The sequence below is a fragment of the Marmota flaviventris genome, chromosome 16, assembly GCF_047511675.1.
Source record: "Marmota flaviventris isolate mMarFla1 chromosome 16, mMarFla1.hap1, whole genome shotgun sequence".
Taxonomy (NCBI): Eukaryota; Metazoa; Chordata; class Mammalia; order Rodentia; family Sciuridae; genus Marmota; species Marmota flaviventris.
Window position 1 is genome coordinate 26,908,119 of NC_092513.1, and position 12,753 is coordinate 26,920,871.

Consider the following 12,753-nt stretch of genomic DNA (forward strand, 5'->3'; position numbering starts at 1 on the left):
TAATCAGCGTGTGTTTTATTTAACTGAGTACTTTGAATAAGTAGGAAGGTCTTTCTTGTCTTGTTTAAATTATGAGCTACTGGTTCCATGTCCCCAGCTCGATACTGATTTTGCTTCTTTGAGTTCTCAGCACCTTCTATGGTGTCTACTCGGTGCTCAGTGTTAATTGAATAAAAGAACAAAGTATGCAGAGAAGTGGTAAAGGGTATTGGTAAGATTGCAAACTTCAACCTCAGTGCTCCCACATCTTCCCTTAGAGATTTATTCCTTTGGATTCAACCTTGCTATCTCCTCGAATGGTCTTGGGAAAGTCACCACCAGAAAGGGGGAAGCACTTTGGATGCATAAACTCAGTCACAGGTTGGAATTATCAGAGCATTTTCTCTTGGGAAGAGCAGATGACAGGGCAGCCTGAGGGTTCTGAGCCCCAGGGTAGAAAAACGGGGAGACTGAAAGTTGTAAAGAAAGTAGAAAGGAAGCTGAGCATGGTGATGCATGCCTATAATCACAGCAACTCAGGAGGCTGAGGCAGGAGGATCATAGTGAGACCTTGTCTTTAAATTAAAATAAAAGGGCTGGGGATGTAGCTCAGTGGTAGAGTGCCACTATGCAAAAACAAAAACAAAAATATAAGCAAAAAAGGAGGCAAGAAGGCGGTGGTGGATTGTTTACTTTTGTGATGATGAGAAACCTCCCCAACACCTCCCCCCAGGCACGGCATTTCTGGGAGGAGAGGCCGAGTACTCATCCTACGGGGCCAGCTCCGCACCTTGGTCCCTGCTCCACACCCTGGTCCTGTCTTCCTGCCAATATGCGCCTCCTGCCCCACCTCCTCCTGCAAGCCCTCCGTGATGGCCCAGACTGCCTGAGCCCTTTCACTCTACTTTCTGTGAGATGTGTCTGCTTTCAGGTCAGTGTCTGTCATTACACAGGGACAACTCTCCCACAGTGTGAGGTGCCTTTCCGTGTTTGTTGAGGCATCTGCAAATCCCTAGGAGCCTCTCCCCTTGGAGACCTGGCTGCACCATCTGTGCATGTATCCCCAGGGCCCTCCCGATGCTCAGCCCCAGGTGCAGCCCACTGGCAGCCTGGTGGGCTGGCCTCTTCAGTGCCTTTTCCCTAGCTGCACACCAGCCTTGGTCCTCTGGTCTTTCCACTGGGACATGATGGCCAGGGGAGGAGAGGAGAAGCAAGTCAAGGGAGCCTTCCCACTGAGGTCTGGAGCAGACCTGGCTGGGTGGCCTGTGGCTGGGACTCCCTTCTCCCTGGACTGCTGGGCTTCTGGGTTGGAGTGTGGAGTACAGCTCCAGCCCCAGGAAAAAAAGAGAAGCCCCTGACCCATGACAGAAGAGAGCCATCCCTGCAGAAGAGTGAGCTGAGTGAGCGAGGAGGAGGTTGCCTTCTGTGTGTCTTGCAAGTCCCATATGTCATGGGGTTTGGAATTGTCATATTTTAGAGCACCTTATTATGCTGTAGTGAATTGTTCCCTAATTGTTTCAAGATAGTGTATAATTAGATAATAAATTATGTGGCATAGTGGGCGAGCGTTCTTGGAACTTAGGTGGAAATCAAGATGCTTTGGTGAGGAAGCAAGGCTCGGCTGAGCCCTTGAGGGTCAGCCCGCAGCCTGGTGTCATGGGGTTGATGGTGTGCCAGGCGCTTGCTGGGAGCCTTCTGTGCATTGTCACATTTAATCCTCACCCTCAAGCCTTTGAGATGGGCACTCCCACCATCCCCACATTATAGGTGAGGAAACGGAGTCATGGAAAGGTGACATCACCTCTGGGGGGTGGGTGGTCGAGGCAGAGCACACGGGTGTGGTGTGACTCTGAAGTCCCAGCTCCTGGGCTGCGGACAGGTCATCCATGCTGGGGTGAGTGCCGCTTGCCTTCCCTTTCCAAGGCCTCTCTTCCCTTCTGTTCTTGTCCTCAGCTCCTGGCAGTGAGACAGAACAAAAAGGTTTTGAATAAAAAAGGACGTGAGTGGGTCATTGCTCTGCGCATTTCCTCTCATCCTTGGGCTGCAGCAGTGGCTTTGGGCATGATGCTCCTGATTCTCTCACTGCCCCTTCCTAGCTCTCCCCATCTTTCCTCCTCTGGGGCCTCCTCCCTTCCCCTCACCCACTCCTCTGGGGTTCTCTCTGGGAGACTCCGATCCCTGAACTCAGTACTTTCCTGACGGCTGCTCCCCAAAAGATGCTTCCTGCCCTCTGCCTTCAACTAGGGATTCTGCACTTCAAAGGGAAGCCCTTGGGATGCGGTGAAATGTCAGGTGTTGCAGTGACGTGGGTGCAGGATGGCTTAGGGTGAGCCTTTCTGGTCAGTTTCCCCTTTTGAGGAAAAGGAAGGGGGAAGTGGGAAGGTGGCTGGTGGAGCTCTTGGTCTCCATCCAGCTGGCAAGAATTTGGAGAGTCAGGTTAGCAAAATCTTCTAGTGTGGGTGCTGGTGAAACAAACAAAACAAAAATGGTTCCATACTTTTAACCGACTTTTTAAAAAAAAATCACTTATTTTGGAGTCATGCAGCTATGAAATATATTATTAGTCTCCCCTGCTGTAGAGAGCTGCTCTGATGAGTAGGTCATAATGATGTTGGTTGCATGAGTTACTTTTAAGAGACTTGAAGGCTGATTCTTGCAAAACCACCATCTCTTCTCTTGGGCCTGTGCAGGTGTCCCATAGGTGATCTCTTGACATTAGGAAGCCAGAACCCCTCAGATCATGGGAACACCATTTCCTGAACATGCATCTGATGAAGAACCGTGCAGGTCGTGTGTGCACAGACCCCTGGTGACTTTACCTCTTATTGCTTTACATCACGCTGCTTCTTTATCCCAGAAAAATCTAGTGAGGAGGGTGGAGCATCATCCTCACCCCAACCCCTCCTGACCCGGGTCAGCTCCCCATGCTCCTCCCTTTAGCCGCCATGACCACATCTCCCTCCTCCCCTGCCTCACAGACCCTGTACTTCCTTCCTCTTCGCTTGTCTTCCAGAAGTTCATTCCAGTCCCTGGCAAAGGTAGGAGGCCTTGCGAAGCAGTGAGGATGAAAGGAAATGGAGAATAGGAAGAAAAGGGGCTGGAGTTGGGCAGAGAAGACCCAGCATCTACCTGGTAATCGGATGGGGGATACTTGCAAGTGTTCCCTAGAAGCTAGAAGTTCTAGAAGCATCTAAAGGCTCTATGTAACTACGCATAGCCCTGCATCCTCCTTAATCCATGGCTACCAAGACTGTGCTGGGATTATAGGTGATGGGGAATCACGAACAGGCAGAGACGGGGCCTGCACACAGGACCCTGGTCAGAATGTGCTCCATGTGTCGAAGGTAAACCTTCCCTCCCTGATGCTCAGCTGGCTCTTGGGTCTGCCCATTAGAGCCTCGAAGAACATGTTAAGTCCATCCCTTCCTCCTCCTCCACATCGATCACCTCCTGTCCCCTCCAGTCCCCCAGGACCTAGCTCTACCCCCCCCCCCTTGGTTTTCCTCACTGCGACTTCACGGTCAGCGTCATGGCAGCTGCCTTGCCTCGGCTTCTGCCCACAGAGCGTACCTGCCCCTGTCAAGACCACTGGTGGCCCCCTAGTTGTCTCACTGGTCTTGCCCTCCCTCCCTCCTGGACCCCATCAGCTCAGGATGGACTTGCCCTTCTGGCCTGGGGGGCGCTCTCTGCTCGGAGCATCCTTGTCTGGGTTTTCCTCCCACCTGCCCTCCTTCTTTGTGTCTCTCTGCCACCAAGGGCTGACCTCAGGCCTGCCCTGGGCCCCCTTGTTCATTCTGTCTGCTCGCTCTCCCCGACTTCTCAAGGAGTCCTTGTCCTTTGATTGGGAACATGTATCTCCAGCCCCATCCTCTGCTCAGGGCCACAGGTGTGCGTATCTGACTGCCTACCTGTTATCTCCCCTCGGATGTCTGAGGTCATGGTGACTTCACATGGCCCACTCCCCTTTCCATTCACACCCCAAAACTTTCCTCTCCCCTTCTGTAAATGGCTCCATCCCCTACCTGTTGTTCAAGCTAAAGTTGTTGGTTACCATAGACACCCCCCTCCTCCCCGCTCTCTGACTTGCTGAATCTTGGCCATCAGCATATCCCACCGGTCCAGTCCCTCAGCTACCTGCTAGGCCTGTCTCTTCCCCCACCTGCTCAGCCTCTGGGAACAGCATCAGGTCCCCCACTCTGCACCGTTTCCTTTCCTCCTTCCCAAGTCCCTTGGCAGACAGCGTGACCTTTTAAATCAGATGTTGGTGTTCCCCTGTTTGAATGCTCTGAGCACCGCGATGCTGGGTGGCCCACAGGCCCAGTGTGTCCCAGGCCTGCTGCCTTCTGACCCCCCACCCCTCTTCCCACCACACTGGCTGCTGGTGGACCTGCAGCTGGCCACCTCTGGCTGTCCTCAGAGCATCTGTGTTCACTCACTGTTCCCTCTCTGGGAAGTTCTTCCCGCACATCTGCATAAGGCTCCACCCCTTGCATTATGTCCCCTGTCCAAGGAGACCTTTCTTGACTGGCCTCAGGTGTCCTCTGTCTCCTACTCTGCTATTTATTTATTTATTTATTTTGATAGATTTCATGGTCGCCGTCACTCTGTTATAAATATCTGATCCTCACCCCTTGGCAGTGTCCAGGAGGGAGCGGTTTTAAATGCCTAGATCATCACTGGGTTCTGCCCTAAACGGTGCCTGGACTTAGTAGAAGTTTAGTGAACCTTCAGTGGGTGGAAGAGAAGAGCAACTCTCAGCTTGTGGAGGGGCCCTGACGAGCCATGGAGGGATGGCTTGTCATTCAGCATAAGGAGGGCTGGGGGAGAAGTAACCAGAGGAAGCTAACCAGGTGACCTCTGAGGGATGAGTAGGAAGACGCACTGAAGTTCTAGACAGAGAAACCAGCCTGGGTGAGACAGGAAGACCAAGTCAGGTCCCTGCTCTGCAGAGGAGATGAAGAGGAGGTACTTGTCTTGGGCACTGGAGGAGGGTCATAGCCCACTAGGAACATTAAGGACACTGACCAGTGCTGATGTAGACACACTGAGTATCCCAGGCTCTTGAGCTGAATTTCATAGAAGGGAGCTTTCAGACCTTCCTGGTCTGGCCGGAGAAATAAGATCACTGCCTTGGTACCTTTGCAGGGGATGAGCTGGACCCTGTGCCTCCGCCCTGCAGAAACTTTGGCTGGGGGAAGGAGGTGTGAGTCTGGGCATGTGGCTTTGCCCCACCACGTGCCAGAAATGACAGCCCAGGCTTGGTGGAAGGTGCCCATGGGAGCAGATTGACCTCAGGAATGCTAGGGCTGCCCTAGAGCATCAGGCCTTTTGCTTTTAGACCTTGATGTCTCAAATTCCTGGGGACAGGTGAGGAATTGTGGCCCAGAGAGGACAGGGGAAGCCTGAGGCTGCCGAGCAGGGCCATGGTCCAGCCAGGCTCCCAGCCAGGGCTCTTCACTGCCACTGTGGTGTCTCCTGCTGACCTCTTTCTAGACTGACCGGGAAGACGCTGCAGCCCTGGAATTGCCAGGCTGCTGTCTTCCGGCTCTGGTTTCTGAGCATTCGCTGATGGGTAGTGTACCAGCTCCAGCCGGCAGCTGTTCTGGCTCTAGAAATAGCACTGAGCCCTCTGAAGGGCTATTATCCCTGGGAGGGGGAGGGGGCTGTATGCTGAGAAAACCCTGAGAGAACTGTGCTGTCGGAGTCAGGGAGAGGGGCACGTTGAAGTCATTAAGACCCAGGATTCCGAGATCTCATGAACCTGAGGTTTCGTTTCTAGTGCCACCATTTATTACCTGAAGGATCTTAGGCAAGTTGCCCTAGCCCTTGCAGCCTGAGTTTCTGATATAAACTGGAGGAAATAATACCTGTCTCATGGGGATGTTGGGAGAATGAAATGAACAAGGTTGAAGTCCAGGATCAGGCTGTTTCATACCGTTACTCAGGATGGGCACGGCACAAAGACTCCCAATCAAGGAGACAGGTTGGGCTGAAATCAGCTCATTTTCACTTGACCAGCCAGCCACATGCCTGGCATGTGGCTTAATGAATCTAGAGAAAAGGGTGCTTTCTTCCAGATTTGCCCAAAGGGGCCACGTGAGCTAGTTAGTGGTGATCCTACCAGTGTGAAATAAACTACTCTGAGGTTCTTTAAGACTCTGCCCCAGGCTGAAAGGAGCCCAGGTATTCAGACTGCTTGGCTGGGTAGCTTCCCTGCTCCTGGGGCTGGAGGAGAGGCCTAGCAGGCCTCTTGTATGACACAGGGATGGCCCTGGCTCCTGTGCTCTGTGGAGCGTCTGTGAGTTGGGCGGAAGTGTTCTAGAAAGCTGAATGTGTGCGTCTCATCTGTACCGGTCGGTGGTTGCTGGCCCAGAGTATTGTGACCTCCAAGGATGAAGACACCACTCTGGAGAGACTCTGAAGGGGAATCAGGCTAGCAGAGGAGACCACGGGGCAGGCTTGTGAGGAAGGGCTGGTGGGAATACAGGACCAGGCTCTCTGTGGGCTGGAGCCCAAGTTTGAGTGGGATGAGGGGACTCATGTTAAGGGCCACCTGGGGCCCTTCTGTAGGCCTTTACATTTGGCTTTTCATCTGTGGACCAGGCAGCTAGGGCTGCACAGGGACAGGGGCAGATTGGCTGTGGCCTAGCACCAGCATCAGATTTGGCTACTGGAAGCCAAATGCCATTGGAGCGGAGCTGGGCTCCCTATAAAGCAGATGGTAGAACTGCGAGAGATGCATAGGTGATGCTGCGTCCCCTCCCCTTTGAGCTGGGTGGAGGTGGCTTTGCATAACTGAGAGGAGAGAATGTGATTCACTGTCTCGCAAAGTGTGTGTAGTGTAGAAGGTTAGAGAGACCCCCTCTCTCTGACTCCTCACAGGCCAAAGGGAAGCTTAAGATGTTCAGAGGGAGGCCCATGACTGAAAGGCAAAGACCATCTATTAATGCTTTCTGGTTGTAAAAGAATCATAACCCAGAAATTTATAAAAATATGGAAAAGCATTTTTACAAGAAACCCCATCACCGTCCCACCTTGGTTCTTCTGGCTCAGTCACCCCCAGTGGCATGCGTGATTTATTTTGGAGACGACAGTGCTGGACCTTGCGTTTTGCACTCAACACTATCATGTGAGCATCTTCTCACGTCAGCACACAAAGCCCCCTGAGTGTGCATGGTTTCCTGAGTCTCCATGGTGCTCTGTATCCAGGCCACATGGGGCGTTGCCTGGCTTCATTCAGACCCCATCCTCGGGCGTCCTAGCAGAGGCAGAAGTTCAGCTGACCCAGCGTGGCAGTACTTCTCTGAATAATTTCTTTGGCTCTGGGGTGTTGGGGCTGTCCCTAGTTTTGTGTTTCCCAAGTCAGTCATCTTTAGAGACCAAGTGGGTAGTACAGCCCCCAGTGGGGAAGCCCAGGGGAACAGAGAGGGAAGGAGCTGGTCTCCCTTTTCCAGATGGGAGAAGCGAGGCTCCAGACCCAGGCCGGGAGCAGTGTCGATGGCTTGGCTGAGGTACCACATAGAGAGTTTTCAGGGGACCTGTCATTGCGTTGGTCCACTGGGGTAAGATGCAGTTACAGAAATGACTCACGAGGGAAGGGGTTTTAAGCCATAAGCAGGGCTGCCTGGGAAGCCCGAGGGCCAGTCAGGAAGCAGAGGAAGCACAGGGCAAATGCAGGCAGGAGCCTTCCACCTGCAGGAACGGGTGAGGCGAAGTTTGCAGGCTTGGGATTGGCTCGTTTGAATAATACCTTTGGCTCTGGGGTGTTGGGGCTGTCCCTAGGTGCCCAGTACCTGGCCCTGGGGTGATTGGAGCAGGGGACTAGAGGTCCAGAGTGTGGAAGTCCCCCGGAGGAGTGGCTGGGGCCGGGCTGAGCGTGGGTTGGCTTGCATATGAAAGGTACACTGTGGACTCCTTTGTTACTGTCTCTAGGAACTGACCACCCCTGGCAAGACCCCAGGGTCAAAGCATTGGAAACCCATGGTTAATGCATGGAGTCTGCAGCAGAGACGGGATGATCAAGGACGTCCCCAGGCCCAGGCAGAACTTGGCATGAGCTTCATCCGCAGGGTGGCAGGGGGAGGTTTACTAATCTTGGCAGAAGGGGGTGTTGCCAGAGCAGATGGTAGAGAAGCTTCCTGAGTTATTCATCCCTGACTCAGCTCTGCCGTCAACCTGCCGAGGGACTGGAAGCGAGTCTCTGACTTCCTGGGCCTCCCTGTGGCATCTGCTGGCAGCACTTGCCCTTTAGTGGCAGGAGAAAGGGGACAGCACATGCGAGCATTTCTTGGCACTTCTTGAAAGCCAGTCCCTCCCAGAAATGCTCCCCAGTGTCTTATCTCAGCTCTGCTGCTCGTGCCCGGCACTGTCTTTGCTGATTTTTCAAATGAGGAAACTGAGGCTCAGGGAAGGCACAGGTCTGAAGTTAGCTCGCTTAGTTGGATGCCAGGGCTGTGGCGATCTTAGTGTCATCGTTTGGGCTGCTGTAATAAAATACCATAGACTGGGTGGCTTATAGACAATAGAAGTTAACTCCTCACAGTTGTGGAGGCTGAAAGTCCAAGATTCAGGTGAGAGCCTACTTCCTGGCTCTTAGGCAGTACCTTGTCACCTTGTTCTCACCTGATGGAAAGAAAAGGTCTACCTTGGGCCTCTTTTATAAGGATAGTAGCTCCAGTCATGAGGCCTCTGCTCCCCTCACCTCCCAAAGGGCTTACCTTCTAAAACCATCATCTTGGGGGACACAAACATTCAGACCATAGCAGTGGCTAATGAGGGATGTAAGTCCAGTTCTTAAAGCCTCCCCACCTAAGAGCCACCAGACATATGGCACAAGACTGGAGTCATTCTACTGGCTGATTTGGTATATGAGTGATATTGGGGATTCAAGAGAAATGGGGACCAGGTGGGGGCTGGGTGAAAGGAGGCAGGTCAGCATTCTGGAGGATACGGGAAGCTGGCTGGTCAGAGGGAAGATGTTGTCTAGTTCAAACAGATTGCTTTAGGGAGAAGACACAGAGAGGGGAGGTGATTTACCCAAAGTCACACAGCTGGCTTGCCGCCACAGCGGAGATGGGTCTGCAAATCTCCTAGCTCCCTGAGGATTCTAGAATGAGTCTCCTAATTATCTCCAGCATCATTTGCATCTAGAGCTTTTCTTAGCAGCAGGCAGGGATCTTGGTTCCAAAGGCTTAGTGACACCGGCTCTGGTTGCAAAAGACGGTGCTTGTGATAAGACACCAGACCTCACTTACTGCTGTGTGCCTGGAAAACTACTTGAGACAGAACCAAGGTCATGGACTGGCTTGGTGGCCCCAGGTTGACCCCTTGTTCTCAGTTGCAGACAATAGAATCCATGTCAGCTAGTTAAAGGAGAAAGGGATTTATTAAGGGGACAGCTGGCTCCAAATCTTTGAGAAAACTGAAAAATGGTTCACTTCCAGGAATGGAAAACTGCATTATAACAAGGGGCCATCATGAAAACTGCTGCCCCTGATAAAAATCACAAAGGTGCTGCCACTGCTGCAGTTTCCAAGAGCCATGCCACCTGGACCGCATTCTCCACCAACAAAACCATGCCTTGCAACTCTCCATCTTCTCCTGTAACAGCTCTGAAAAAGGTCTTGTGCAAATGCTTCTGATTGGTTGAACCTAAATTGCACCCAGGGCCCTAGCTGCAAAGGAGTCTGGGAAATGTAGTCTTTAGCTTTCCTGCCTCTGTAGTACAGAAGGTAGAGAGAGAAATAAAGACATAGTCCTTGTGTTTGAGAGACTTGGCGTTTGGAAGGACCATGGTATTAAAAAAAAAAAATGCAATACAATATTATTTGCTCTAATTTAGAGACAGTAGACTGGGAGCCCATGGGTCAGGGTAAGAGAAGGCTTCCTGAAAGTATGAGCATTTGAGCTAGGTGCAGAAGAATCGGTATGAATTTGCCAGTTGAGAAATACAGAGAAGGGAGTTCTAAAACACAAGGGAACCAGAGAGGAAAAGGTGAGTTTGATATAGACCCTGTGGTGGCTGTGACCTGTCCGGAGCCAGCTGGTACTGAAAAAGCTCAACTCCTCTGGAGGTGGCCCTTGGCCAAGCCCCAGGCCTTCCCTGCACTTGACATTGTGACCTGGGCCTCTGTTTAGCCTCAGTCTCTAGTTCTTATTAGCTCTCTCTTTTTTTTGTACTGAGGATTGAACCCAAGGGTGCTTAACCACTGAGCCATATCCTCAGCCCTTTTTTGTATTTTATTTAGAAATGGGGTCTTGTTGAATTGCTTAGGGTCTCACTAAGTTGATGAGACTGGCTTTGAACTCATGATCCTCCTGCCTCAGCCTCCTGAGCCACTGGGATTACAGGTATATGCCACCTTTCCCAGCTCTAGTTCTTATTAGCTCATATAAGAACAAGCAGCCAATTTGTTGTATAAAATATTTTTATATTAAAAATATCATTTAACATTACTTAAGGGCTGGGGATGTGGTTCAAGTGATAGCATGCTCGCCTGGCATGCGCGAGGCACTGGGTTAGATCCTCAGCACCACATAAAAATAAAATAAAGATATTGTGTCCACCTAAAAAAACAAAACAAAAAAAAATTAAAAAAAAAACCCAAAAAACAATACTTAAATATGTAATTATGTTACTTAAATTAACTATTAGAGTATATTAAAATTAAGAATATATGAATAAAACTTTAAAAATATTAAATACGGAAATTATATTTTTTAATTATTTAAAACACAAATATTTTAAAAAGAAGTCACTATGTCAGGTAAAATGTTTTGGGATTTCCAAGGCAGCCTGTCCGTGTTTGTACATGGCAGTTCTGTGTATAAGGGGACACGTGGAGTGACAGCCACCCTGTGCTGGGAGGTGCTGGGACTTGCTGGAGGGAGGCTTGCATTTCTGTCCCTGGTCCTGGCCCTGCAACAGCCCTGGGTGCCTCTTTCACTTTTGGTTCTTGAGGGCTCCCTGTCATGAGGCCACTGTTCCCACATTTATGTGGTGTGGCTCTGCAGGCATCTGGATTGGTGTCAAGGCTATGCTGGAATTCAGCCCTCCTGGCTCTGTCTGCCCCAGCTGTTGAGCCACCTCTGGAAAGAGAGAAGCTGTGGAGAGGGGTGACTCTGTCCCAAGAGGTGCTTCTTATCCCGTGGTTGTGGAAGATCTGAAGGCCTTCCAGGGACACCAGCTGTCTGTGTAGCTAGTGGGGGCAAGCGCAGCCTTGAATCAACATGCAGGTTCATGCCCCAGCTCTGCTCCCTGCCAACCAGGTGACACTGGGGAAGAGGTAACTCCCAGGGCCTGTGTGGTTTGCTTGTGCTGATCATTTCTTTCACAGTCTAGTGGGAAAGATTAAAAGTCAACACTTGGCCTGGCAGTGCCCTGTGGCCAGGCCTCAGTAAGTGCTGGCTGCAATGGGTGGTATCATTCTGCATGAACCTGACAGAGGGACCCTGTGGTGGCTGTGACCTGTCTGGAGCCAGCTGGTGCAGAAAAAGCTCAACTCCTCTTCAGGTGGCCCTCGGCCAAACCCCAGGCCTTCCCTGCACTTACAGTGTGACCTGGGCCTCTGTTTAGCCTCAGTGTTCTCAGCTGCCAAATGGGGAGAAAGAAACATCAGCCTCAGCTGCCTCACAGAGGGGAGCGCACAGGGAGTGAGTGGAGAGAAATGGAAATGCTCCCTAAGTAGAAAAAAGCAGCAGACATCCAGCCCTGCCTGTGGCTGTGTTGTAGGACATTGTCCCAGAAGGAAAAAGAGAAATGGGGTCAGGAAGGGCCGGTGGCTGCTGGTGGGCTGGCTCCCTGCCAGCCTCCCAGGACTGCTGCCTCCTGGCCTCTCATCTTTGTCTGATCACAGTCCATAGCGTCTCTCCTCTGGCTCCTCCTTCACAGCCACAAACTTGGAACCAGACCTACTACTGCATGTCACGGCTGAAATGGGTTCTTGCTACTGTAGGTGCTTCTAGTCCCAGGGCAGCAGAGTGCTCTCAGTAACTGACCACCCTCCTGGAACCCAACCCCAGCCCCAGGTCCTCTGCTGCGGTGGGGCTGATTGGCTCTATTTGTTTGACTGAGACAGACCCCCCACTCCCCCACCCCCGCCTCCCTTGGCAGTCCTTGGCGGGCCGGAAAGCCTGGCTTGCTTCTCTGTGTAACCTCTGTCCCTGTTGGTCCTCAGGTACTTTGAATTTTACGAGGGGCCTTTTGAATATAACTCCACAAGATGCCTGGAGCTGAGGCACGAGATACTGGAAGTGAAGGTGCTCTCCATGTGAGTGTGGCGGCTGGGTGGAGGGCGCAGGGGCATGCGGAGCTGGGGCAGGGCTGGGACCGGGTGGGGGCAAGGACAAGGCCATAAGGGAACAGGAAACGCAAGGCAGATCGTGGGGAGAAAAAAATTAGGTCTCCTTTTCCCGGAGCACGGGCATTCGGAAGGCCCTGGAAGCTGGTTCTTGACAGAAGGCCAGGTTGGCAGGGTCACCTCTGATGACTTGGGTGTTAAGTCCTCAGCTCAGTTACAGCCTTCTTGATTATCATCGCCGGGCTCTTGTGTAGAAATAGAAGAGGGCACCTGAGTGACTCACTTGAAATTCGGCACTTTGCACCACAGGGTCAGGCCCTCTTACTGTCGCATTTTTAAAATTGAAGTTTCATTAAGTCTTGATTTTTCAATTATTTAAACGATTCAACCTTCAAGGTCCAGGGAAATGCTGCCCTCTCCCAGCCATGAGCCCTCCCCAGGGGCCTGGCATGCCCTGTGCATCTCTCTGGGGCAC

The 12,753-nt window shown here is 51.8% G+C and overlaps 1 protein-coding gene across 4 annotated transcripts in view; it reads left to right on the top strand.

Annotated features, from left to right (window-relative positions):
* Positions 1-12,753, top strand: part of St8sia5 (ST8 alpha-N-acetyl-neuraminide alpha-2,8-sialyltransferase 5) — a 73,594-nt gene that overhangs the window by 31,945 nt on the left and 28,896 nt on the right. For 3 of the 4 annotated variants that reach the window (XR_011704811.1, XM_027935705.3, XM_027935706.2), the window contains one exon: positions 12,156-12,248. The exons of the other annotated variant lie outside the window; for it this stretch is intronic. Coding sequence is in view for 2 of the 3 variants with exons in the window: in XM_027935705.3 (XP_027791506.1) it covers positions 12,156-12,248 (93 nt within the window). In the remaining variant the exon portion in view is untranslated. The remainder of the gene's footprint in view (positions 1-12,155; positions 12,249-12,753) is intronic. 4 annotated transcript variants of the gene reach the window in all.